The 27,927-nt window shown below is 42.8% G+C and overlaps 1 protein-coding gene across 1 annotated transcript in view; it reads right to left on the reverse strand.

Moving 5' to 3' along the window:
• Positions 1-3,036: 3,036 nt before the first annotated feature.
• The window catches only part of LOC149278148 (dynein axonemal heavy chain 6-like), a 102,260-nt gene continuing 77,369 nt past the window's right edge, over positions 3,037-27,927 (reverse strand). Inside the window, 30 exon segments of the mRNA XM_089502265.1 lie at positions 3,037-3,246; positions 3,828-3,980; positions 4,886-5,031; positions 5,266-5,411; positions 5,572-5,684; positions 5,875-6,071; positions 6,648-6,829; positions 7,058-7,257; positions 7,745-7,942; positions 8,123-8,350; positions 9,023-9,125; positions 9,406-9,616; positions 10,395-10,551; positions 10,908-10,993; positions 12,474-12,653; positions 13,272-13,473; positions 13,878-14,284; positions 14,559-14,803; positions 15,822-15,943; positions 16,048-16,278; positions 16,711-16,926; positions 17,151-17,291; positions 20,183-20,278; positions 20,351-20,482; positions 23,720-23,879; positions 24,271-24,365; positions 24,590-24,715; positions 24,905-25,013; positions 25,121-25,302; positions 25,724-25,915. Of these exon segments, the coding sequence (XP_089358391.1) occupies positions 3,037-3,246; positions 3,828-3,980; positions 4,886-5,031; positions 5,266-5,411; positions 5,572-5,684; positions 5,875-6,071; positions 6,648-6,829; positions 7,058-7,257; positions 7,745-7,942; positions 8,123-8,350; positions 9,023-9,125; positions 9,406-9,616; positions 10,395-10,551; positions 10,908-10,993; positions 12,474-12,653; positions 13,272-13,473; positions 13,878-14,284; positions 14,559-14,803; positions 15,822-15,943; positions 16,048-16,278; positions 16,711-16,926; positions 17,151-17,291; positions 20,183-20,278; positions 20,351-20,482; positions 23,720-23,879; positions 24,271-24,365; positions 24,590-24,715; positions 24,905-25,013; positions 25,121-25,302; positions 25,724-25,915 (5,166 nt within the window).

A 27,927-nucleotide genomic window follows, 5' to 3' on the forward strand; every position in this document is an offset into this window, starting at 1 on the left:
TTTTTTTTTTTAAATGATTTTCTGCAAACGATCATATGAAATGTTCTCCGTATAATGCTTTTAAAAGCTATTTTTAAAGCGATGTTTACTCACTTACATTATATTTGCTCTGGTTAACGCTTGAGGTTGGCGTTAACGCAAGTTAGTTTGCCGCGCTTTTTTGTGTGAAGATGGATTCCTTTCTTCAGTTTGTATTCCGTTATTCATACATGCAAATTTTGTTTTTAAAAATAATAGCATTTTATAGAATTGATAACAAGTGCTAGAAAAGGAGGGTTTTACATGGTAACATTCCATTGCTATTTTTAATGATTCCAGAGTGTCAGAATTCTTTTATTCTCCCATTCTTGTAGTCAATGAAGTTACGAGGTACTCCTGTCACCTAGACAGTGTTTACATTAAGACCCTATGGACTAAGGAAGACTGCTCATAAATACGTAGTGCTTCATCAGTCACGTGGAGAAAGGATCCATAGGCAGAACGAGTTCCTAATGAACTACTACACCGCGGGATGTGTACAGGACCCTGTGGCTTCTACGTGTCCCTTTAAATATAAATCAGACTCGTTCCAGAGGTTTTAGAAGGAAGATCCCATTTTCTCCTAAGGAGCTTAAGACGTTCACTATTTTTTATTTTTTATTTTTTTTAGGAACGTTACACATTTGAGAGGCATTTAGACAACTATTTAAAAAAAAAAAAAAAAAGTTTTTGTGATAAAATATATATTTATACGTACATTTTATGTGTATTATAGGTAAAATATAAGTTTACAGGCATGTCATTGGAAAAACTTTCACCAAAAACGTCTATTTCTATAACGAGTGGGCGATGGCACATTTGCTTTCATTTATTTAGCTACACTTCAAGTTAAAGGTTTTTTTGTGACTTCTGGCGCGTCTTGCTACAATGTAACAAGCCTTGTCAGAACGCGTAAATGCAGATAGTCCAACATAACCATTGGCTTTCTCTTTACATCTAGCACTGGGCGCTAATTTGGGGTAGATTCACCACTATCAGGGGCCAGTGCCTGCTATGAATGAATTAGTTGTATGTTGAGCTGAAACAATATTGCAAGAATTTCTTGGTTTTGTTGTATTATATTGTACATTGTGTTTATGTTGTACACTGTGTGTGAGTGAAATGTATACACCTCAGGATTTTTTATTTGTTGTTGCTTTTAATTTCTGTATATATAGACTGCGCTCGTGTGTGTGTGTGTGTGTGTGTGTATGTATATATATATATATAATATGTATGTATGTATGTGTGTGTGTATATATATATATATATATATATATCTATATCCCGTGGGTAACAGCATATGGCTGTAGCCACAGTGGCCGAAGCCGTTTACATTATTAGAGGGTTTATTAAAGTTTAGTTTTTTCCTTTTGTGATTGGAATATGCGGCGTGTGATTGCGTGTAGCATGCAGATATAAGATTTTCATATCATGCATGTTCATTGGCACAGTGATTTTGTTTTTGTCAAGATGGATATTTTAGAGGAATTTGTGTCATTTGTAAACATGGAGACCCTTTAGAGGTGCTGTTCCGCCTACTAGTTTAACTCCTTACATGATTCTGTTCCTCTCCTGTATGCTGCTAAATACGCTGACTCCTGTTTTGAAAAGACACTGTAGTTTGTCTACAATTTGCTGTGCAAATAATTTCCTACGGGAACTCTTAAATCCGTGCTGAACCCAATCTGCTTAGCCTGCCGATTTGATGCCTCTGAAGTGAATTTTTGAAAATGCGCATAAATGTATTAAGTAAACTTGTGGATAAATGCATCTGGATTTTAATTATTTGGACAAGAACACCAGGCCTGGATAATTTTGTTATAAAAAGTCTTTAAATGCAAAGCGAAGTATATGTTAACGGCTTGACAGGGCTGTACGAGGCAGACGTCTTACAGCTGAATAAATTGCTTTAATACAATCCTGTTTTGATATCTTAATATTTTCAGTATTTCACATAACAGGTCAGCTGTATCAGTTGCCATATTACAATATTTTGTTGTTATATGCAGTACCGTTCAAAAATTTGGGGTCACGCAGCTTTTTTTTATTTAATGGAAAACAAGGACATTTCTGGTTGTAATATAATTACAAAAGGGTTTTTGGACTATCGGTGAACCCAATGTACTATTGGAACACAGGAGTGATGGGAGTGATTAAAGGGCCTCTGTACACCTATGAAGAGATTCCATTAAAAAAAAATCAGCGGTTTCCAGCTACATTAACCCCGTCTATGCTGGATTTCTCATCCGTTTCATGTTATTTTAATTGACAAAATCTGCTTTTCTTTCAAAAACAAGAACATCTAAGTGACCCGAACTTTTGAATGGTAGGGTATATTGTAAAGCATTCATTTTGTACAGTATAAAAAAAAAATTTCAGCTGTTTATATGAAATGCTAAAGATTATATGCTAAGAATAAATCTTATTTCTACTGTCGGGTGCAAAGTGTATTTTTAAAGGGGGACAATGGGTGGGCTTTATCACGAGTACTTATAGTTATGAAAGCCAAGGTCAGTGGCAGTTTGTGACAAAGCCAGAGCTATCCAGCCAATTTCCGATCGTGAACTTCTCTCCTGGAGCTGGAGGTAGGGATTTTTGTGTTTTTTTTTTTTTTGTTTTTTTTTTTTACTTTATTGGATGGGTGCCGGCTTTAGTAAGATATCGGGCAGTAACGTTTATATAAAACGGCTCCTGCTGATGGGTAATCTTGGTGACATCGTTCATGACATCACTGGTTAAGCGGCTGCAGGCTGGGGCATTTAAACCTGTAAGTCTAACTGGATATGGGGTTTTCTGATGTCCTTTGCCCTGAACGGTATTTTAAAAAAAAAAAGACAGAACTTAACATTCAACCTGACACCCCGCTGTTTTGTTTGTTTTTGTAGCCAATAAAAAAAATTAAACATTAATACTAACATAACTTTTGTATGATGAGATATGCAGATTTTTAATTACGTTTAGACAATGTTACAGTTGGCCTGTATAACAGAGTAGGATCAGGTTTCTAGTTTTCTCCTAGTCGTTTATTTGGCACAGGAGAGCCGCCCCCCGTTGGATCCAGTGCTTAGGTTTGCCCCGAGTGGGCAACTTAACAGCGGTGACAAAATTAGTGGAAAGCCCCGTTGAGGAAAGTGTTCCGGCTCTCTTTGGGGTCCTGTATAACGGACACTCATACGTGTAAAACCGCTCCTCATTACATGATTCAGTCTCTGTCCCTCCATCAATCTAGTGGGGTGAAAAAAAAAAGATTAAATCAATTATAGTCTGGGGTTCTGTCATTCGTGTGATAAATCCTTCAGTGATGCAAGCGCTCTGTTAAATCACTGTTTTTTGGATTGCATTTATTTCTGCGTTAAGGAGAACATCACACCTAAGCTAAAAACTAAACATTAAAAATGAAAACTAACTTTTATATTCACATTACTGTTCAAAAGTTTGGGTACTGGGCTGTTTTTTAATGAAAAACAAGGAAGTTTCAAGCTGTAACATATTCCAAAGGGGGTTTTCTAACCATCAATTAGCCTTTTAAACGTATTATTGGATCAGCGAACACAACGTGCCATTGGAACTCAGGAGTGATAAAGGGCCTCTTTGCACCTATGAAGCGATTCCATCAAAAATCAGCCTTTTCCAGCTACAATAGTCATTTGCAACATTAACCCTGTCTGCGCTGGATTTCTGATCCGTTTCATGTTATTTTAATGGACAAAATCTGCTTTTCTATCAAAAACAAGGACGTTCCTAAGTCACGGGTGGATGTTTAAGTTTGCCGTGTCCCACCTCTGAGTATGTATTTATATACTTACATTACTCTGTGGGATGAAGTGTATTTGAGGCATTTGGTAAAACCTGCGCTGAAGGTCTGATTCTGCCAGCGTCTGCTTCTCAATGTCCCATTTGGCTCCGTCCAGAAATAAACCGAAAACACGAATTCCTTCGCTGGGTGTTGGGGACTCCTGCTAAAGCCAGTAAAAGCTTCTATGTATGTATTCTTTTATATAGCGCCATCATATTCAGTGGCACTGTACAATGTATATATGAGCAGAGACCTTTATCCCTTCTGCATTGTATTGTCTGAATTCATAGAATATAAAAGGGTTTAACAGGAAACTGCATCGCTATGTAATGGCATGCGGTGGTTTAAGCATTCTTTCGCCTCTAGGCTGAGCTGGTAAATATATAGGTGAAATAATATATAGCTGCATCCATACATCACTCCACAGGGGAGAGCGTGTGTACGCATACACCGGCTACCACAATTTTATATCTGGATGCTGCAGACATTTCAACCGAGTCCGACAATGGCTGGTGTGTTTTTTTTTTTTTGGATAACGTATGCTTTTCTTAACTTTTTTTTTCCTTTAAATAAATAATCACTTTTTCATGATAAAAGCACATTGGGACACTACTCGCTGTACCTTAATTTACAGCATGTATATAAATGTATAGTCTTAAGCTGCAGCGTTTCCTTTAAGGGTGTGATATATAAAAGTTATATCGCAGTCTGGGTTTTTTTGTTTGTTATATAAAAAAAATATTCTATTTCTATTGTTACAGTTTCCGTGAGTTCTGATAAACTAATGGGATCATCTGTTTGCTGAATACACAGAGCTAAACAGGTGACACCACCTGATCATGTTGCCCTAATTAAACCCTTCATAACATTTTGCTCGTGTATTTTTTCATTTTTGTGTGTTTATTACACAGACATTTCAAACTCACACACATGCACACGCTAATACCCCATGACACTACCGTGGTACTCAGACAGTTTGCATAGTGGCACGGAAGATCCGTTACTATGAATGGGTTAATCATTTTTTTGTTTGTTTAAATTGCCCGATGCAGGCCATATACGACTTACACTAAAAGCTTTAGAGAGTAGATTTTGCCTTCTAGTTGCCTCCGGAGAATCGCTTGGTGATGCCTGGACGAGGTGTTTAAAGGACAGAGAATCGACTGATAATCCTTTCATCCGTCCGTAGTTCTGCAAAACGCCCGTCAAGAACCCTGGGCAGATGACGACAGAAATAAAGCGAGCAGAACGAGTGACGTTGCGTTGTTACGAGGCGTTACGTATTTCGGGAGCATTCTATTCTTTTCATCAGAGCTGAGATTTGGATTGAGCTCAACGTATTGGGTTCTACTGGGAATTTGGCAGTAAGGCTTGGAACCTACCAGATGTCTGAAGAAGCATCTACTTTTTTTGTTAAAAAGCATTTTTATTGAAAACAAATGCCTTACCTTGTGGGAAAAAAAATGCTGAGAGCCAAAAGGCGGTTGGTTTCTCCATGAGGAACGAGGTGGGAACTTCGGGATTCTCTTGGTTCTGCGAAGAGTTTGGTCTGGAGTATTTAAATCTCCTCTGAAGCCCCAAAATGTGTCCAAACCTAAAGGAAAATAAAAATCATCTAAACCTCACGGAGTCGCCCGCTTTCAAATTGGTAACCATTGAGGGGGTAGCCATCCACAGATTCACGTGCCTACAGAGATGTACACACACAAGCCGGATATTACACATAGAAACGTTCCACTACGTGCAGCTCTCACCTCTCCTGAACGCACTCGAGGAAATTCTTGGCCCATGTTGCAAAAAACTCAAGTCGTTGCACAAGATCGTCCACCCAGGAACCCAGCAGTTTACAGGACTCATACGCACATTTCTGGAATATTAAATGACAGCATCAGGAATAATGAATAATAATTGGGGTTCCCTAAACAGGGTAACACGATTGGATAGAATGGGGATCCTACCGAGACAGCCTGAAAAGGCTTCATTACCCATCGGATGAGAGCTCTTTGTTGGAGAGGAGAGACGGTTACAATCTGTACATGAAATGACAGGCGGCTCACCTGCCAGCACACCGGCACTTTAAGGCTCAGCAGAGAGTTATAAACCTCTTCGAGGTCTTTGTTGAGTATAATCTCTCCTCTGATCGCTTGTTGTAGAGAGCGAAGCGAAACGTGGATGACGGACAACAGATGGTTAAAGCGGTCAATTTCCTGATGTAGAACTGTCACTAACGTAGAGTTAATCAGCGGATCAAATCCTGAAAGAAACAGAACACTAAAGCTATACCTCCTGATACTGAGAAAGCAGTGATCCCCCAGGCGATACGTTGTAACATTCTTATGGAATGTTTGTGGCCCTCGAGGGCTGGAGTTGGGCAGCCCTGATTTAGGGCATAGTAGCTGGGAAGAAGAGCATCAGCAGAAACCAATGTTACAGGAAGAAGACCATGTGACGCCGTATGAGCACTGGTCTACTAAACGGTATCTTCAGATTGTTGGCTGATTTATGCAGCAGAAGCCAGATCTACATATTATCTCACATGCGGTGTAGTCTAATGAGGTGTAGGCCGGGCTATGACATCATACTTGGGAACTTCCAGGCCACGGCTAATCGGAGCCCTTCCTCTTTGGGGGAGCGGCTTCATGAAGGGTGCCTGTTTACCCACAAACATGGGCTGGTCTAGCCCCAAACACCTTAAATTTGTATGGGGTGGGAGGGGAACAGGGTGGGGTCTAGGCTGCCTAAACGCTGCTCCTGTGACCCGGGGAACTAAAGACTTGGAGCTTCACCCAACTAAATATACAGTTTCTGTTTTTATATTTTGAGTTCAAACCTTTGGCTGATCTGACAAGTTCTTCCCAGGCAGGATCTGCTAACAGCGAAGCCAGAGTAACCCGGTCCCCGGATGTATTAACGGGGGCATTCTCTGTGCTTTTCCCTTCCACCGTCTGTCCCAATACATTAAGAATATGCAAAATAATCCCCAGGACTAACTGGTCGTTGTTTTTTTCAGCTCTGTAAAAAATATTGACATATTTAGCAATAAAAATACAAAAAGACCAAGAACTAGAATGTGTCTGATCTGCTGGCATATCTTATGTTTTTATGTAAGAAATATAGGCTCAGATATTGTTGTGTAGGGTAACGATGTGCCGGTCCATTCGTTACACCCCAGGACTGTCTCGGGTGTATAGGGCAGCATTAAATAGCCCATTATAAATACCCTTAGCTTTAAATACCAACCTGTCTGCTGTGTGCTCCACGCTGATCCTGGACTGCGAGCCGATCGCCAGCTCTAGGAACGCGTCGGCTTCAGATTCTTGGTAGGCTCTCTCTGCCTTGGGATTCATCCCAAAGATCTCAGGGGAGTTGGCGTCAGGGAGAGACCCCAGGTAATCTATGTAATCTTGTAGTGTGGCCCCGTCTGGCAGTGATCGATACACCTGTGCAGATACAGATAAGAACACTGTAACAAAGTACGGGATGGCAGGTAACAACCGCCCGACCCATTCATGCCTGCTTCAAAAACCTCAGACCTGCAGCAAGTGTCCCTCAGGACTGGATGAGCGGCAGCGTGGCTTTAACATGTAGTCTGCAACCTGTGTACTTTTACACAGACGTGATTCTCTTGTGAGGCTGTGTAACCCAATGCATTACATTTTCATCCGCTGCTCACCTCTCCTGCCCACCATGTACCTCCCCAGAGGGCACATCTTTTTCCTCCTACTATTCCGATCAGGAACCCTGGTTTTGATGTCATATCCCCTACGACAAATGACATAAATGCGGCTGCTGGCAGGACCCAATCTGCCACTGGAGTGGCAGTATTGGTAATATGTAGCCCAGCCGGCCACTGGCCCACCCGGTATCTGCCCAGCGTGCCAGAGGGCCAATCCTGGCCTGATTCTACCGAAGTCTTGCTGATCTTACATTATCACTGGAGAAAGAGTGGTTTTCCTGTAACACGTTTGGATTATAGAAGTTGTCCAAGATGGTCAAAAGACAGCGGCGGTCCCAGGAGTCGGTCACACGGCCTCCGTACACGACTTCCCCGGTGAGATAACGCACGGCCTGCCACGGGATGTCTCTCTGCCCCTCCATGAACAGTCCAAGCATCTGAACCGAGACCTGCAAAGAGATGCACCCTTCAGCCACACGTCTACTGACCTAACCTCATAGTTTCTCCTAAACCATCTATCCAGAGAGAGGCGATCCAAGAGCCATCGTCACCGGCTGGCTGGCAAATGCAGAACCTGAAATAACTCGGCTCTGAGTTCTGCTGTTCTCGTTAAAAGTGACCCAACTAACCTCAAGGTCCGACGATGTAAACTCGTATGGGATGTTCCAACCCAGGGCTCCATACTTTCGTCTTTCATTTACTACGGCGTTAAAGAAACACAGGCTGAACAGCAGCTTTTTCCAGTGCGGTTCCCTCTCTTCTTTCTCGAAGATCTTTTCTGTCACCACCCCGGTTCCGCTGCTGTCAAAAGTCTGTAGCAGCTTTCCTTTAAGGCCTTGGGGGGGTTCAACGGCCACCTACAAGAAGACGATCGAGTTATGGTTGATACAGGAAAGATTCTCAGGGTAAATGTGTGTATTATGGGGGTAAATGGGCAGCTTTTTACAAAAACATTGAACCTGACGGCAGATAAGAACCACTCAGCCATGTAGCCTGCCCATTATATCTCCTTTACCATTTGTCATATATGGTTTCAGACTAAGTGTGCTGGTTATAGAGATCCCCAGGACCTTTTGGGAAGGTGCACAGATTTTCAGGGTCACAGTCCCAGTACTGTTGGCCGCAGGGGAGCGTGACACAAGTATGTGTGTGTATGTTAGTATATGCGTGCAAGTATGTTAGCGTGTCTAAGTATGTTATTGTGGGTGTGTAATTAATATACAGTGTGTGTAGGTATGTTACTGTATGTGTGTAAGTATGTTAGCGTGTGTAAGTATGTTACTGTGGGTGTGTTACTGTATGTGTGTAGGCATGTTAGTGTGTATATGCTAATATGTGTGTAAGTACATAGGTTAGTTTGTGCGTGTAATTATTTTACCAGTGTGTGTGTGTGTGTGTAGGAGGAGCTTTCGAGTCCCAACCGTGTGTACATTTTCATTCCACCACCATGTCATATTTGGATAATAGGTTTACGTTAATAATACACCAAGCGTCCAAACCCTGACTTCTATTACACTCACGGGTCTTACCTTAAAACCTTTCTGTAGAATGGAAACTGGAAAGGAAGCGTCAGGCTTGGAACTTAACCAGAGCCTAAACTGTGGGTCTGTGGAAGCGCTATTAACTTGGAATCTGAAATAAATAAATATATTTATATGTAGTGGGGGTTTGTTCACCATAGGAGGGGTCGGTTTGGGAAACGGACGAGGACAATCAGAGGTTAAGCATTTGAGATGATCCTGGATGGTAAGCCTCATACAGATCACAGAACAAGACCCGTTTTGTGCATACGCCATGTATTTCTGGTTTATGTTTTGCTGGTTAGGGTGCCCGCCAAGACACACTTGAGTTGTAGATGTGGCCCTGTTTGTTATCACAGTCTTCAGTGAAGTGACGCCCGCCATACCCATACCTGTTGACAATTTCCTGCAGTCTGGGCATAAAGGAAGCCGCCAGGTGGCAGTTCTGAAGGAACACCCAGCGGCCTTTCAGTCTCTGGGCCTTGATGATGAGTTCCTCGGCTTTGGTTCCCTGACCACGTCCCAGGGAAATCATGTCCAAATGCATCGTGCTGCCCCGTGTCTCCAGAGCAAGCCGTTCCAGCTGACCGACCGGATCCGTACCTGACGGAAATCAATGATATCCTCACTGAGAGATCCAAAACGAAATTACACCGCATAATGACATACGATTAATAAATCTCTAACTCTCCAACGTCTAATAAACTACACTCCGCTTGGAAATTGGAACCTGTATAACCTAAGCTGCAATATTTCTGTGTAATGATTTTTTTATTTGTTATTATATTGCTTTATTTAATCCCTCTTTATATTTGTGACTATTGGTCTGTTACTTCCAAATATTACCAAGTGAAGCCATTTCTTGCCTCAAAAAGTCCCAAAATATGGACTCAATCTAGCGCACATGCTCAATCAGGTCTTTCACATATCTAGACATACAATAGCCTAGTCACCGTGGGAATTGGTGGCTGCTCTGGGCTGAAGCCCCTTCTTCCCTCGCACACAACACTACTCAGCAGCCCCCCTACTCCCTGCATCCAACATGGACTGGCAGTCCATACACCTCACACAACTTGATAAAGCAGCCCCTCACCTACTTGAACACAAGCAAACTCTCACAGCACACAACACTATCCAGCGGCTCCTCTGTGCACACAGATTCTCACACTGGGTGGAGTATACAGCAAAGGTTCAATCATAATCTACTTTGCTTTAGGCCCCGCCCAGGGTGACTGACAATTCCCACTCATTAAATTTGAGGGCTACTGATTATTAGTAGCTGAAAAATAATTATTTCAGACACAACCAGAAAAACAGCAAATGCAAGAGTCAAGCTGGTTAACAAACATTGGTCGCTGACTGGTACGTGATCGTTACTCACCCGAGGAGAGGATGAAGATTAGTGGTGAGCAGGGTGTAGACGCTTCAAAAGCTTGTTTAAGGTTCATCCTCCTGCCCTGAACATACCGAGGTCCCATCTTCTCAACAACAAACTTGCGGACAGCACTTATTAAACACTCCGGCCGAAGGACCTTAATCTGAATGTGAATAAAGCTCAGTTGTTATTACTAGAAAGACACCGGAATCCAGGGCCGGGCTGGCCATGACGAGATGATCCTGGCTTTTTAAGGTCGTTAGCCACCTGATGACTTAAGTGCGGCTGACCTGATATATATCACACATTTACAAACTCATCGTGTAGAGCAATGTCAAGATTGTAAGCCTGCGAGCCGAGCCTCTCCACCTAATGTATCGGTTTGGCTCAGTCTGTCAATTCTCGTCTTGTCATATCCCTTGAATATATGTATTGTATTAAGCGCCGCGTAAACAATTGGTGCTATATAAATAAAAGATAATAATAATAATAATGCAACTTTTAGAATATTTTCCTTACCAAAATAAGTTTCTGAAAAGAGGATAGTTCCTCCCATTTAAATATTATTTCTGGTCTGGATGAGGTCTCCTCGGTGACCGTAACATCTTAAAAAATGAAAAGTGCATAAATGTATTAACTGTTCTCAAACTCTTCACATACGTCAATCAGCAACTTAACACTAAAGATAACTTAATGGGGAGGAATAATCATGCAGATCCTGAGAACAGGATGGCTGCTCCGGTGGTAATCTTATATTAATTTATAAACCCTTATATTGTATATATATATTATATACTTATATTTTACATACACTATATATATATATATATATATATATATATACACACACACACTATATATTTCTATATAAATTATATATATATTTTGCGTGTCTTCCCGTGTTTGCAGATAACCAAACAGGGTCATTACACAAGAATCCCGATAATATATACCCCATGCTATATATCCCAGATAAATCTGTGGTTCTGCATAACGACGCATGTAATACTACCGGACGCCTGTAATAATAGTAGACGCATGTAATAATACCGGACGCATGTAATACCGGACGTATGTAATAATACCGGACGCCTGTAATAATAGTAGACGGCTGTAATAATAGTAGACGCATGTAATAATACCGGACGTATGTAATGATACCGGATGCCTGTAATAATAGTAGACGCATGTAATAATACCGGACATATGTAATAATACCGGACGTATGTAATGATACCGGACGCCTGTAATAATAGTAGACGCATGTAATAATACTTGACGCATGTAATAATACCGGACATATGTAATAATACCGGACGTATGTAATGATACCGGACGCCTGTAATAATAGTAGACGCATGTAATAATACTGGACGCATGTAATAATACCGGACATATGTAATAATACCGGACGTATGTAATGATACCGGATGCCTGTAATAATACCGGACGCGTGTAATGATACCGGACGTATGTAATAATACCGGACGCCTGTAATAATAGTAGACGGCTGTAATAATAGTAGACGCATGTAATAATACCGGACGTATGTAATGATACCGGATGCCTGTAATAATAGTAGACGCATGTAATAATACCGGACATATGTAATAATACCGGACGTATGTAATGATACCGGACGCCTGTAATAATAGTAGACGCATGTAATAATACTTGACGCATGTAATAATACCGGACATATGTAATAATACCGGACGTAGGTAATGATACCGGACGCCTGTAATAATAGTAGACGCATGTAATAATACTGGACGCATGTAATAATACCGGACATATGTAATAATACCGGACGTATGTAATGATACCGGACGCCTGTAATAATACCGGACGCGTGTAATGATACCGGACGCATGTAATAATACTGGACCCATGTAGTAATACCGGACACATGTAACAATACCGGACCCATGTAATAATACTGGACGCATGTAATAATACCGGACGCATGTAATAATACCGGATGCATGTAATAATACCGGACGCATGTAATAATACCGGATGCATGTAATAATACCGGACGCATGTAATAATACTGGAATCCGGTAGAGCGTTCTGTCCGATTACCTCGGTACGGCTTGTGTAGAAACCGATACGCATCGTCCGCCTCTGAGAACGCTCCCCACTGCCTGGGGTTGGATGACAGAGACTCGCATAGCGATGAGAAGGACTCCAGGTTTGAGCTCAGGTATTCACACTGTCTCCACGTGGACTCCGTCCAAGGTTCTGGGGGTCTGTCGCATGCGCCTGCGCATAGACGAAGGACAATCGCAGAAACATTTCCTTACATTCTTCTCATTCCGTAATACTTCTGTACATATTACACCCTCTCCTGATTTCGCCGTCCCTTTAAAATATCCATACCGTATATAATTTAACGCGGCTAATTGTTTTCTAGCTAATGTTGCTGTTTTATTTACTCTAGTTACAAAAGGGTTAAATGTAGCAAACGCAGCATTAGAAGCATCATCCTCGGTGCCGCTGAATGCCCAAACCCTTCCCGGGACTAATTCGTTAATCATGTGAAATGTTCATTCATTATTTCTCGACACTTTTGTGTGACGTGAGAGATTAGTATGAGTGGGATCGATGTTATATCAACCTGGGTTATTTTACCTATATTTTTAGACGTACTTCGGCTTTGCTCTTTGTCGTCTGTAATTGTTGAGTCCTCCGATGCTCCTTCACTCTCTGAAAATGGTAGATTAGTGGAAATAAGTTATGTCCGATTTGGTATCTGAACGCTGGAAAACATTATGGCCAGCATGGAATATTGTAATAAAAATAACTATTATTATTATTATTTTCTGGGAGAAACATATACTTTTCAGCGCACATGGCTTTTTTAATGCTGTTTGTCTTTACCTTTGATTTCGGCGTGCGGCTTTTTGTCCATCATGCTGGCCGCCAGTGTCATGGAGTGCAAGAAGAACTTCCACTCTGTTTTGGGCAGCGATTCCTGGGTATTCCCCGACGGTTCTGCGCCATCGCTGCTCCTCATGATGCTGGTGCTTAGCATGAACGCGAAGCAGAGCTGGTGTTCGGTGAAAAGCCCAGATGATACAATCTGAACAAAAAAAACCCACAAGACTGTTACGGGATTGAGAAGGTATCACAAATATATTGTGTCATTTATGGTGCAGGCAGCAATATATCCTGTAGTATATTTATGCAATAGCGCACCCCCTGTTGTCTAGCAGATTTGGGGACCCCATATCTTCATGCACGGTTTGGGGCCAATGATCTCCAGTGGTGTAGCTGGGTGAAGCAGGGAGATCTCAGCCAGACCCTCAGACAGCCATGGACATGTTTGCCAATGGAGGCAAAGAGCATCCCACCCATCCATTACAAATCACGTGCGGCTCTGAACCTTCTTTAACTTTACATACCTTTACACAGTAATGGCCACCAACTCTACCACCGCCTTGTAGGCAGACCAGCCCTGTATGTACACCACCGACATGAACACACCTTGTAGACGTTTCCTGTTAATGTATCCATAATGTTTTGAAGGTGGCTTTGGATGTCCTCATTTCGGACGCGTGACGCTTCCGGTGCCCCCCTCTCCCGGCTCCGGGGACGAAAAGCTCCAGAAGACGATATCCGTGGTTGGGGTATGTTCACAGCTCCCATGGACTCCACAAAGACCCGGCGAAACCAGTGCAGGGAAAACTGGTACATATAATTCAGGTGAATGAGATCGGCCACCACAAAGTACAGAACAGCCCCCCGCTTGGCGACTGGGAGGTAGACTCCACGAGCCGCCTCGATGGTAGCTTCGGTTCTCCTAGATTCGTCGATCCGCTGAGCTATCGCCCTTGAAGTCATTTTGGATTTCTCCAAAGTGTCAATCAGGTCCAAATCATCCAGCAAGTAGCCTGTATATAAAAGACATTGTTACGAAACATGCGCAGAAGGTGTAGTGCTTATACCTGCCATGCTGGGTGACTCTGTACTGGCTTTGAAATCCATGGTTCTAGAGAGTTAACCCTTCTCTTTCATGTAGATGCCATTATATTGACATATTTTACAGTATGTTGTATTTCTTTTAGTCAATGCCGACCAATATTACTCCATACAGCGCTGGGGGGGGTTATTACTGTTGACTTGGGCTTTGCTCATTTTCTCCATCACTTATACAGGCCAACAAACCTTCCGTTTTCTGTAGCAGGGTGAGCGACTTCTCCTCCAGCTCATGGAGTGTGAACTCATTGGCGGCGATGCTCTCAAGTAACTGAATGCGCTGTTGTTCTAGTTCTGGTTGCTCATGCGCAACAACTGTGGACAGAAGCTGGTCCTGGAGACCTTTAAATGTCACGGTAAAGTTGATCATCGTGACCATTATACAAACCGCTGGTAGGAAGTGCGGGTTAGGAGACGATGTCGTCATATACAGCCTAAAATAAAGAAAATTAACCAAATTTTATCAAAACAGAGAAAAAAAGACCAAACTGGCTATTGATGACATCATAAATCAATTCATGCTGATAGTACACAATGCAATGACCTACACTACAGTCTGAAGACTCCTCTACCTGGCTAAAGACAATTCAAAGAATGCTATACGTTTATCTGTGAGATAAAGGCGACTTGTTTCTCCAGAGGAGAATGTTGGGGGAAGGAATTAGAATGTTGAGTTTCTCCGAGATAGATATATTGAGGGACCGTTTTTTGGAGACCATTGTGAATTCCTCAAGGAGAGATGACCCTTGGGGCCAGAGAAAAGGAGACTTGCGAGGAAAAATGTTGGAGAAGAATAACGTTTGTTGATTTTAAGGATGGCTTGAAATAGTTGTTGGATTTCTCCATTGGATACATGTTGAGGATGTGATTGATAAAATTAAGGAAATGTTTGCTGATAACGCGGGAAAAAGAGGATTGTAGTAAATTCTCCAGACCGTATAGATATCGAAGGCTTGGAGAATTAAGACTAAGAATTACACACAGAAATACGTGAATTGATTGGATTGAGGGGATATTGATCAGAGTCGGCCCTTACATGGTAATTCACCGCTGTTCCTTCAGGATAGATTCATGGAGAAAGGGAAGCGTTTCTGCACCTCTCTTTCTCTGTGAATCTATCTGCACTTCTGCAAAAGGGCGGAGCCACGGGGACAGCCTCTCCCCTGTTCCTCCAATCGGGAAAGAGGGTGTGTTCAGAAGTTTTGCGGAAGTGGATCAGGAGGCCAGGTTCATGGAGAGGAAAACTAAGAAAGAAAGACAGAAGAAAAAGCAGAGGCAAGAGAAGAAGAAGAGCTGTGGGAAAGGAGACGGGGACACGGAAGCAGAGAAGGTAGGGAGACATTGAGACGCAGGGTGAGAAAGTGTTAGAGAGTATGAGAGAGTATGGAAAGCAACCTTGTATCCGTTAAATACATACTGACGACAATCAATAATGGGCCAAGCTATACATACCTAAAATTGTGGTTGTATTCTATTTCAGAATCACCGATCTTTATAAAGTCTTGTCCAGCTCTTCTGTGAGTTTGTTTACCTAAAACAGGCTTCAGACTTGGGTCCAGGTTTTCCGGGACATCCTAAAATAAGAAAGTATGTAGAACATTAATGTTTTTATGAGGTCCACTAGCAATCAATAAGAATTGATCTCAATAATCGTAATGATGCTCGTGCAATGAGTTACCTGCAGAAGGACGGGTTCTCCAAGCCGCATTGCATTTTCTATGGCCTTCATGTAGCCAGGATCAGAAGCTTGGACTTTTTGCAGCCTGACACCCTCCATCTGACAGATCCACTTCTCCGCCTGACCATGAGAGTCAATCAAAAGCGGCCAGCGTTGCCCGTGCTTAACCAAAATTGCATTTTCGGTTGAATATGGGTCAGGTGGAAGACCTTCTGTTTCCCACGTTTGGACCTTGTAAGGCAATCGATATAATGTCATTCAGAAACTTGTTTAAAGGAACACTTCTATTTCCTAAATTATTAAGAGGTTACATCTCAATTGCCCACCGTGAGCGGAGTAGTTGGTCAGCACGTGAAACAGGCTATCGAGTGCTCCTTACACAATAAAAGTGTTCCTCAACTGAGTCCATACTATGTGTGCAAAATAACATGACATGCTTGGAACAGATCACGCCAGGCTAGAGACTTTGGATTGTGGAAGCTCATGTTATGAAGAATAATTTGGTTTAAAACGACTGATATCGAGAGCGATCACCAGCCCAGAGCTTTGAGAAGGTGTTCTTGTCTTACACAACGGACACATTAAGATCTATGACACCGGTTGAGATGTTGAAATGTGCGGCACAGATAATGACTCCATCCATAAGATCATCGGATTCTTTACCTCATTCTCTGAAGCCATTGCTTTAATAATCGAGTAGTCATCAGACACCGGGATCTCGTGCAATTTACACAAACCCAGCCATTCGTCCACGAGCTTCTCCCGATACTCGGATGTGAACGCCCCGCAGTACATAATAAACGCGGCGGAAACCAAGGCGGTCCCCATGATGCCTTTCAGCCTCAGGTCTAACTTGTCGACTGACTCCTTCCATCTCACCTGTGGGCAGTAACAACATTGTTAGGTCCACCCTGAGCTTTAAATGCATTATTACATACCATGAAACATGTAAAGTGGTGTAGATGGTGGGTTTTTGCCCTATCAATTGAGCAATTAATTAATTATATGTCTTTAAGGGCCATCAAGTGTGATGCCATGTACCATGATATCCAACCCATGATATTGTTAAGTAAATGTAAAGTTATATTCAGATGACCGCTCACCTTCTCTTCATCCAGAGCTGTTATTAACACGGCGGCAGTCTTCAAGCGTTCTGCGGTTAGGCGCTTACGATGTGCCAGACGTTCCTTCTCGGACACGCTTTCCCTGTACTGCCTCTGCAATAACTGCTGATGTTCTTCAACCTGAAATTATTATAACATTTAGTTTAGAGAGTACAGATCTCACAAAACTAATGCAATAAGAGGAATATACGCAATGAACAATAATATGAAGAAACACAAGGCATACTGGTGCAGAAGAGGGCATTTCTCTTGTAAGCTTACAATCTATTGAAGTAGACACAAAGTTCACGAATGATGGAAAAACATATAATAGCGGTATATTTACGTCATCGTACAGTCAAATCTCTGAGTGCTTTACGTGTATCCTCTAACCGTGTCATCTATAAAATACTAGGCCTGAGCATTAGTACGAATTGCACTTTTAACAAAATTTGCCGATTTCATCAATTAGTACAATTCTCTGAAAACGAGGCTAGGCCCCCCCCCCGAAACGTCCGAAAAAAGCAAAAAGCTCAGAATTTTCAGCTGAATTCTGCAACTTTTACACTCCCGCTCTCTTATACTCTCTGAATTTCTCCCTACCTTCTCTAATGGCTGCTTCCGTGTCTAGGAGCTCCGTTTCCATGTCTCGCATCTTCCTGTTCTTCTTCATCTTCTTCTTCTTCTCTTTATTCTCTTCTTTCTACGTCCGCATATCCGCAGATATGACCATCCAGTGAACATTCGCCCAAATGGCGGAGCTTTCGATTATGTCCTCTCCCCGATGGGAGGGTCAGGGTAGAGGACATCACCGGAAGCTCTGCCATTTTGCCCTAAGAACCTGTGTGAACTTCCCCCAAAATGGCGGAGCTTCTGGTGATGTTAGGGTGACCCCATCAGCCATGTTTTCCAGGACTGTCAGATATTTTATGATAGAAAACATGTATTCCATATATTCTGTACTTTACATGAACACAAAATGGAGTCAGATCCATTTTATTTTACTTAATCATGTAGTGATTATTTCTTTTTGTCCTTGTTCCCTCTATAATTGAGAACAAAGGAGTATTCATGTATAATGATGTTTCAGTGTATATATGATACAATTAATGTTATCTTCCATGAGAAAGTTAAGGAGTAGACGCTGCATATCTTTAGAAATGTAAATTGGAATGGGGGATACGTCGTAAGACTACCAAGACCTGAGTTACTATCTAGGAGGTAACACCTGGCGATTAGGGTGACCAAGGATAAATTCCAAACACATGTAATGGTTTTAAGTTAATTCTTAGACCAGAGCGTCTCTCACAGGTAAATTAAGAAATTACAACGGTGTAAATATAAGTAGAAATACTAATTATAATGGGTAAAACCCACCGTTATGATTGGAGAATTCCAATCAAGAGGTGGAGGCTTTGATAATAAGCCCTGTCTTTAAAAGCTTATGTCTTGAATAAAAAAAAGGGACGGACCTTGAAAAGATCGCACCCTGAAACAGACAGACCCGGACGGACTGATTCACTAAATTTACCCCAGAGAATTGGAATCTTAAGATCCTGGCACCATATTTCACTCTTAGAGTTACTTGGAGTTCTAACCTATATAACTTTTAGAAAGTTATATTCTTTCCCACTTAATTTCTTGCCACTGAACCTGGATTAACTTCTACAAGGACCAGTTGGACAACAGCAACAAGTGGTGGTAAATATAATTGTTTTATTATTCTGAATAGAGATGAATTTTGTCTTCTTCATATAGAATTCCCGGTTTCTGGGAAATAATATATTGCATTATTGTATATGACGGCTTGTGAGACTGCAGCTTATAACCCGTGATAATAACAATAATGAAAAGGTATTTTTACCTGTAAATGAAGTTTGACATTATTTGCATCTATTAGGAATTTCACTAATATTCGTAGACATTATTAAATTATTTTTAATTTGTCATATTAGTTAAACTAATATAAGAGAAATAGTGATATCTTTATTACTGCCCTGATTATTATCAATTTTTGGTTGCTGAGTGGACTGGAAATTAATTGTGTGTTAGACTCATAAAGTACTAATTCATATTGATAACTATCGATAATATATTGTATTTGAATTGATTCAATTTTGACATGTTTTAAGAACGTTGTGTTTTATATTATGCACTGTGTGACCCATATATAGATTTTATAAATTGTATTCACAATAAATAATATTTTTGATTGACTATCGTGGCGATATCTATCTAATTTGAATTATAATTTTCGGCGATCTGAAAGAATTTAGGATCGGAGATAAAATATAGGGTATCTCCTTAAATTAATATTGTGGATGTGGTACTGCAATGTTTGATAGCGTCGTTATTTTGCGTGTGTGATAAAATATTGGTTTTACCTATTTTGTCTCATTAATATCCCTAACAGGACACACATAATTGTGCTGCCTTGCAGTATGGGGGATGTATAACTGACTAATTGGTTCCCTTTCAAAAGTCTATACATTCCCCATACTGAAGGGTAGCACTTTATCTGGGCTGGTCATCAATATGAATAACGTATACATGTCTTGGAAAACATGGCTGATGTGGTCACCCTAGGTGATGTCCTCTTCTCCGATTAGAGGTCCGGGGTAGAGGGCGTCACTTCCCCCAAAATGCTGGGCTTCCAGTGACGTCCTCTCCCCTGATTTAATTTCTGAATCTAAAATGCCGCCCCGATTTTTGTCCAAAACGGGCAGGAAACGAAATTTGTTGTCAGAAAATAAATGGTCAAAAAACGAACGGAAAAATTTGTCCGAATAGTTTTTGGCCAAAAATATTATGACTCTTACACTCTGGATTTAGAATTCGGTCATAGAACTGGTGACCGGCTCCGCAATCAGTAACTTGTTTTTAAGTTTTAAATTATCTTCCATAAAAACACACTTGTATACTTTGGCAAACATAACTCGGCCTATTAAATGATAACAGGACGGCGGGGAACGGGCTTTGTACCCCTGCGATTCCGATTTACTCCCCATTTTGCAAAGGGCTGGGTCACTTACCGCTGCTAAACTTTTCTGTTTTTGTTTCAGCCGTTCCTGCGCAAGTTTCAGGGCTTCCTTGGCCTCTGCCACGCGACGCTGCTTTGGCTCCACCGTCTGGGGTAAACAAAAAAATTAGTCTGCGCTCTCCTATCCTTCCCATTTACTCAGCATGCGCAACAAACATACCTTCTGTACTTGATGATAATGCTCCAGAGCCAATACCCACTGGCACAGGGAACGGCAAGCGTTCGATACGGAGCCGACAATCTTGGGGTTAAATTCTGGTTTCTGTGAATATTGTCGTAATTTTGTAAAGACCTGGAAATAGATACAGTAGTTCAGTTAGTTGAAAATCGCAATAAATGTCACTTCCACGTATAGAATATTAGGTAGAAGATCTGGAAATTACTAGGTCATAAGATTCTATCTCACAAAACAGCAACCATCAGAGGAGTCTTCTAGAGAGAGAAAGATTGTATGATTCTCACTCTGTTATCTGACCCCCAATCTACTAGACAAATACCCCGACTCCTTATCATACTACATGTGGGACACAATAGAATAACTTGGTCTTAATCACTTCACCAGGCACTTTGGCTAATGGAAGTCTATGGAGGAACGGACTTCATTAGCATTGTTACTGTATACAGCACTGGGGGTTATATTACTGTAGACAGTGCTGGGGGTTATATTACTGTAGACAGTGCTGGGGGTTTTATTACTGTATACAGCGCTGGGGGTTATTACTGTATACAGTGCTGGGGGTTATATTACTGTATACAGTGCTGGGGGTTATATTACTGTATACAGCACTGGGGGTTATATTACTGTAGACAGTGCTGGGGGTTTTATTACTGTATACAGCGCTGGGGGTTATATTACTGTATACAGCACTGGGGGTTATATTACTGTATACAGCGCTGGGGGTTATATTACTGTATACAGCACTGGGGTTATATTACTGTATACAGCACTGGGGGTTATATTACTGTATACAGCGCTGGGGGGTTATATTACTGTATACAGCGCTGGGGGTTATATTACTGCATACAGCACTGGGGGGTTATATTACTGTATACAGCACTGGGGGTTATATTACTGTATACAGCGCTGGGGGGTTATATTACTGTATACAGCACTGGGGGGGTTATATTACTGTATACAGCGCTGGGGGTTTTATTACTGTATACAGCGCTGGGGGTTATTACTGTATACAGTGCTGGGGGTTATATTACTGTATACAGTGCTGGGGGTTATATTACCGTATACAGCACTGGGGGTTATATTACTGTAGACAGTGCTGGGGGTTTTATTACTGTATACAGCGCTGGGGGGTTATATTACTGTATACAGCGCTGGGGGTGATATTACTGTATACAGCGCTGGGGTTATATTACTGTATACAGCGCTGGGGTTATATTACTGTATACAGCACTGGGGGTTATATTACTGTATACAGCACTGGGGGTTATATTACTGTATACAGCGCTGGGGGTTATATTACTGTATACAGCACTGGGGTTATATTACTGTATACAGCACTGGGGGGTTATATTACTGTATACAGTGCTGGGGGTTTTATTACTGTATACAGCGCTGGGGGTTATATTACTGTATACAGCGCTGGGGGTTATATTACTGTATACAGCACTGGGGGTTATATTACTGTATACAGCGCTGGGGGGTTATATTACTGTATACAGCACTGGGGGGGTTATATTACTGTATACAGCGCTGGGGGTTATATTACTGTATACAGCGCTGGGGGTTATTACTAGATTTGTGCATTCGTCTTCGGGCGAAGAGTGCATTTTCGTGTTCGTTCTGAAGACACGCCAAAGAGAAGACAGTGGCGGTAAAACGTAGGTGAAGACGAAGACACACACCATGAAGATCTTCGTGATCGTCTTCGTCTACCATTCTCCCCCCCCCCTTCTAACTTACCTCGTCTTCGCGGCAGTTCCCGGAAGTGGAAATCCGCAGGTTCGCCGTCACGGGTTACAGGGCAGTGCGAATGAGCCTATTGGTCTCCTACAGGGACCTCCTCTGGCATCAACCAACTGGTTGATGCCAGAGGAAGACCCTGCAAGCGACCAATAGGCTCACTCGCACGGCCCCTTAACCCTTTAAAAAAAAAAGTTAACCCCTAATGAAAGTTAAAAAGTTAACCCCAATGCTGCAACTTACCCGGCAGATCCCACTGGTCTCCCTGTTATCAGTTAAATGTCCGTACGAGCGACTTTATTGGTCGTTCGTACGGACATTTAACTGATAGAACAGGGAGACCAGTGATGTGCCGGGTAAGTTACGGCACCAGGAGTTTAAATGTCTGTATGAGCGACACTATTGGTCGCCAGCAGGGGGCTTGTCTGCCATCAACCATTGGCAGACGAGCCCCCTGCTGACGACCAATAGAGTTGCTCATACAGACATTTAAACTCCTGGCGCCAGAGCTGCTGCGGTACGCGTTAACCCCGTATTAACCCCTTAACTGGCAAAAACGAAGAAAAACCGAACACGAAGAATGTCCTCGAATATTCGCCCGAAGAGAAGACAGGAACGGGGGAATATTTGCGGAATCCGAAGATTTCCCCCCCCTCCGAAGACGAGCACGAAGAGCCCCCTGGTGCCCAAGTCTAGTTCTTACTATATACAGAACTGGGGGGTTATATTACTGTATACAGTGCTGGGGGGTTATATTACTGTATACAGTGCTGGGGGTTATATTACTGCATACAGCGCTGGGGGTTATTACTATATACAGCGCTGGGGGTTATTACTATATACAGCGCTGGGGGGTTATATTACTGTATACAGCGCTGGGGGGTTATATTACTGTATACAGCGCTGGGGGTTATTACTATATACAGCGCTGGGGGTTGTTACTGTATACAGCGCTGGGGGGTTATATTACTGTATACAGCGCTGGGGGTTATATTACTGTATACAGCGCTGGGGGTTATTACTATATACAGCGCTGGGGGTTGTTACTGTATACAGCGCTGGGGGTTATATTACTGTATACAGCGCTGGGGGTTATTACTATATACAGCGCTGGGGGGTTATATTACTGTATACAGCGCTGGGGGTTATATTACTGTATACAGCGCTGGGGGGTTATATTACTGTATACAGTGCTGGGGGTTATATTACTGTATACAGCGCTGGGGGGTTATATTACTGTATACAGTGCTGGGGGTTATATTACTGTATACAGCGCTGGGGGTTATATTACTGTATACAGTGCTTGGGGTTATATTACTGTATACAGCGCTGGGGGTTATATTACTGTATACAGTGCTGGGGGTTATATTACTGTATACAGCACTGGGATTTATATTACTGTATACAGCGCTGGGGGTTATTACTATATACAGCCCTGGGGGGTTATATTACTGTATACAGCGCTGGGGGTTATTACTATATACAGCGCTGGGGGTTGTTACTGTATACAGCGCTGGGGGGTTATATTACTGTATACAGCGCTGGGGGTTATATTACTGTATACAGCGCTGGGGGTTGTTACTGTATACAGCGCTGGGGGGGTTATATTACCTTATCTGGAATACTGTCCTTGTCAAGGTTCACCAATCTTTTTAGAAACCCCGGATCTCCGAGTAAGAGTTTGGCCGTTGCCCAATCCGCTTTCTTCTGCAGAAGAACGCAAACCGCATTCATGACGGTCAGCACCAGAAAGGGGGGGTGCGCATAAACTCTGAAAATACGAACAAAGCTTAGAAAAATATTTGCGTCATACTATAAAACTTCAGTGTTTATGTAGAACATGAAGATTGGTGGCTGCTAATCCCAATTGCTTAATTTAATCTGTAAACACAATTACATAAATTTATTTAAGGAAATGAAAAATTTAGGATTTGGGTGGAGTGGCAGATTTGCTTTAATAAGGCAGAGTAGCGGTTATAATCATGTAGGGGTCAGTAACTACTACCTCTGTGGAGGTTTTTTAATACAATCATTTAGGTTTATTAATCATTATTTTTAGGTAAATCAACATTTTGGCCACGCATTGAGCAATGCACGTTAATAATGTATTAATTATTAATTCATTCCTTCATATTATTTATGTACTTCTGGCAGCCACTCACTTTACTTCGGAGATGTCAGCTTTGTCCAAAGAATCAAGCGCCGTCACTGCTTGCTGCAAGGCCGGGAGGACGTCACTGAGCTCACGCAGGGCGTTCTACGGAAGGATAATCCCGATTTTATTATATGTACTATTACAACTACTACATATTCTATAACATGACACTACAGAGCGATACAGACAGAGAACCGAGACTATACACACACAGGCGCCCCCCGCTCGCTCCAAATGATGTAGGGAGGTACAGGGAAGCCCTCGGAGTTCCTGGGTAAACTCGTTCTGGACTAACGCTGGACTAACTCTGTGTAATCCTGGATTACCTCGGCATACTGTTCAACGATTCTTGTCTCCTCGGCCATAACTTCTTCCTCCTGTTTAACAATAGCTCGGACCTGCTCCACCACCACAGAGTCCTTCCGGAGCTTCTCCATCAGGACTTCTATCTCCTGCAGCAAAGAAAAAAAGGCAAAACAATAAATAATGGTAAAAACGGAATATGGTATGTTTTACTGGAGTCTATCACATGATGCTGTGATGTCATATGATGTAAGAGCGCACCAGTGATTTAGGCACCAATGGATTGAGATATCCCAAGGTGGGCATTCACAAGGTCTACGTTCTCTATTGGGTCATACCTTTGTTTTTTGTTCTATTTGGGGTCCCAGAGCCACGAGTTCCTGTTGCATGATTTCAACGGATGCCGCGGCCTCCAAAAGCTTAGATAAACCAGTGAAAAAGCGGTTCCTAAATTAAAAGAGAGTAAGGATGAAGGTTGCTGGTCACCCTTGGCCTGAATCCATCCAATGATTGAAATAAGTCCCCATGTGCTGCGATATTCCTCATCCCGTTACCTGTCTGTCAGAAGCTTTTCTTTCCTCGTCTTTAAGATGTGGGAAAACGCGCCGATGAAGCCCAGGTAGTTCTGAGGCGTTATGTAATAGCGTCTTCTGGTCTCTTCGTGAAATTGAGACACTTTTAACGAAACGCTCTTGTGAATTTCAACGCACGCTTTGGCGATGTTATTCCGGAGTTCCTGGGAAGCAAATTTAATCAAAGAGGAGATAAGACTTCCCCCCAAAAATAAATGGCGTTTTTACCAACGTTTGGAAACCATGCTGATCGTACGCTTAGAATCTGAAGATTTGGTCGAGTCTGGGCATTGATCTCTTCCAACCATCCCTCTCACACATACTCAGGATGCTCAAGAGGGACAAACATGTTTCAATTGCCTTTTCTTAATTGTATGGAACCAGGATATCTGAATTAGATATTCTGAATGATCATGGAACCCTGCCTTCATCTGCTACAATTATTAGACGTTTCTCCTACCGCAACCATGGAGCATTATTAGGAAAACACTGAAAATGGATCTTAGTTTTAGGCTACTAATCCCTCATAATTTAAGGTTACACTGGACTCCGCTGGTTTTTAGAGGGGGGGGGGGGAGGACTCACCTCGTCATCCTGCGCCAGATCCTGTTGTGTGACGTGGTTGGTGGCAACGTCCAAGAGAGCCTCCTGGGGCCACTCGTCGTACCAATCGATTGAGCAGCAGTTGACGATGGAAGGATGTGAGCGGCAGCGCTCGCGGAAAGCGTGTCCAGCGGGGCTCAGCGCGAGGACCAGGTGAAGCTTGCAACGGACTCTCTGGGTCAACAAACAGAAATCGAACTCACCTAACAATCTAAACATCGAAACCTGATTGTTTTAAGTATGTAGTGACTCCATATCTATGAATTTGACCACTATGGAGAATATATAGGAACCCGAAGAATTTCCTTTAGAGAGAGCTTTCCGACGTATTACCCGTTAGTATTGTTCTCCACCTATTACCTAAATTCCCAAGATTTGGGCAACAAATTAGGAAGCTAAAGCTTGAGACCGCTGGGAGGTCATCAAGTCTGAATTCACAGCAGAAAACTCGGTAACTTAACTCCACGCCGCTTTAAAAGCGGAATTAAGTTCCAGCGAGTTCAGAAGAGACTCTCCGTCAAACACTAACACAGGTGGAACTGAGTGAGAGAGGAGCTTGAGAGAAACTTGGCAGGAGTAAATTAACCTGAACGTGATGGACTCCGCAATATGATGTTTAGCTGATGAGTCCCCTTCAACAGGGCCGGTCCCACCAAACAGGCAAATTCAGAAATCTCCTAGGGCGTTAAGCGGCTGGGGGCACCGATGCCAGGAGCCTGCATGGCACCGGGCCTGCAGGGAGGTCACATTGTACCAAGAAGGGCCGGTGTGAAGGTTTGTGTTTGGACAAGCCTGCCCTCGGGTTCATACAACAACTCTAAGGCTGCTCAACTCACTTATTAGTAAGTAGACACCAATGTCTTGGCAGGGCGTTCTGGATCAGAAGCAGCTATAAGGAGCGAGTCTTCGTATTGCAAATATCACATGGTGAGGATTCAACGCTGTGACAGGGCCAGGCTAGCTGGCTCATGTGTCATATGAAGTTTAGCCGGGTCACGGAGCACTTTTGTGTCCGGTTCCGTATACCGTGACCCGGTAATATATTATATTGTGTTTATTGTGTAACCGGCCCAGAGACTGATGTGGATTCAGCCCCAGCCTTCAAGGAGACGATCCTATAATCTGGCTGGGGCTCTTAATCAGCCAACACAGCCCTGTCTGCCCAGACGGCACCCGCACTACAGGGGGGATAACACAGGTGGGGGAACCCATTGTATTCTGTAATCCCCTCACCTGATACATCCCCTGTATACTGATGGGATTTGTGATGGGATGTGGCTGATGGGATTGGGGGTTGGGTTCGGTACACATTGCATGGAGATTGTATATAAGTTCTGTGTGTTTGTAATAAAGAGAGTTCTTCTTGGTTTACTACGAATGGTGGTCTGGATGATCCGTGGATAGCTGAGTGCGATCCGTATGAGGGACTGACTGGTGATTCCTCAGCCCTCAAACAGGGGGACCCAGCCTTGGGTACGGTGACCCTGTAACATTGGTTGGCAGCGGTGGGAAGAATCCCACGACTTGGGTGAAATCCAAACCACCAACTGGGATTGCAGACGAGAGACACCAAGAGAGCTCCTGGAGGTTTGTAGCAAAGGAAAGGCTACTCTGATTGCGGACTGCAGAGAGATGGACCGGCACCAGGATGCCCCAGAGGAGAGCCTCGGACTGAGTGCTCTACAAAAGAACATTCTATGGCACCTATCCCTGTACCCAGGAGGGGCTACATCGGAGCAAGTGACGGCGGTGATTAAAATGTGTCACCAGGAACTGGGCCAGAGTGGGTCTGTATCTCCCAGACTAGGGGAACAGACCACCAAAATATCATACCAGGATATCCAACCCTTCCGAGAACCAGAGGATGAGACAGACCGGGTTACAGCCGAGGTGTGTGAGCTGGAACACCAGCAGAGGCAGTTAGAGTCTGCGCCTGCAGACTGGAGGGATGATTTCTCCCATCCCCACTTTGAAACGTACTGGGCACAATACTGGACAATGTGGGATATACAAGTTCCACTCCTGGGGGAGAACCCGTTGCCGGAGTGGGAAGACGAATTGAGGGGTCTCATATATGCAGAGCTCGACCTCCAGAGCCGCTACCAGGGATTCTCCCAGCAGTTAGCAGGTGAAGACCACAGCGACCCTCTGATGCTGTATAGCCCCGTCGACCCAGGACTGATATA

The sequence above is a fragment of the Sceloporus occidentalis genome, unplaced genomic scaffold, assembly GCF_023333645.1.
Source record: "Sceloporus occidentalis isolate IW3139 unplaced genomic scaffold, rSceOcc1.0.p SCAF_199, whole genome shotgun sequence".
In the NCBI taxonomy this organism is placed as follows: domain Eukaryota; kingdom Metazoa; phylum Chordata; class Lepidosauria; order Squamata; family Phrynosomatidae; genus Sceloporus; species Sceloporus occidentalis.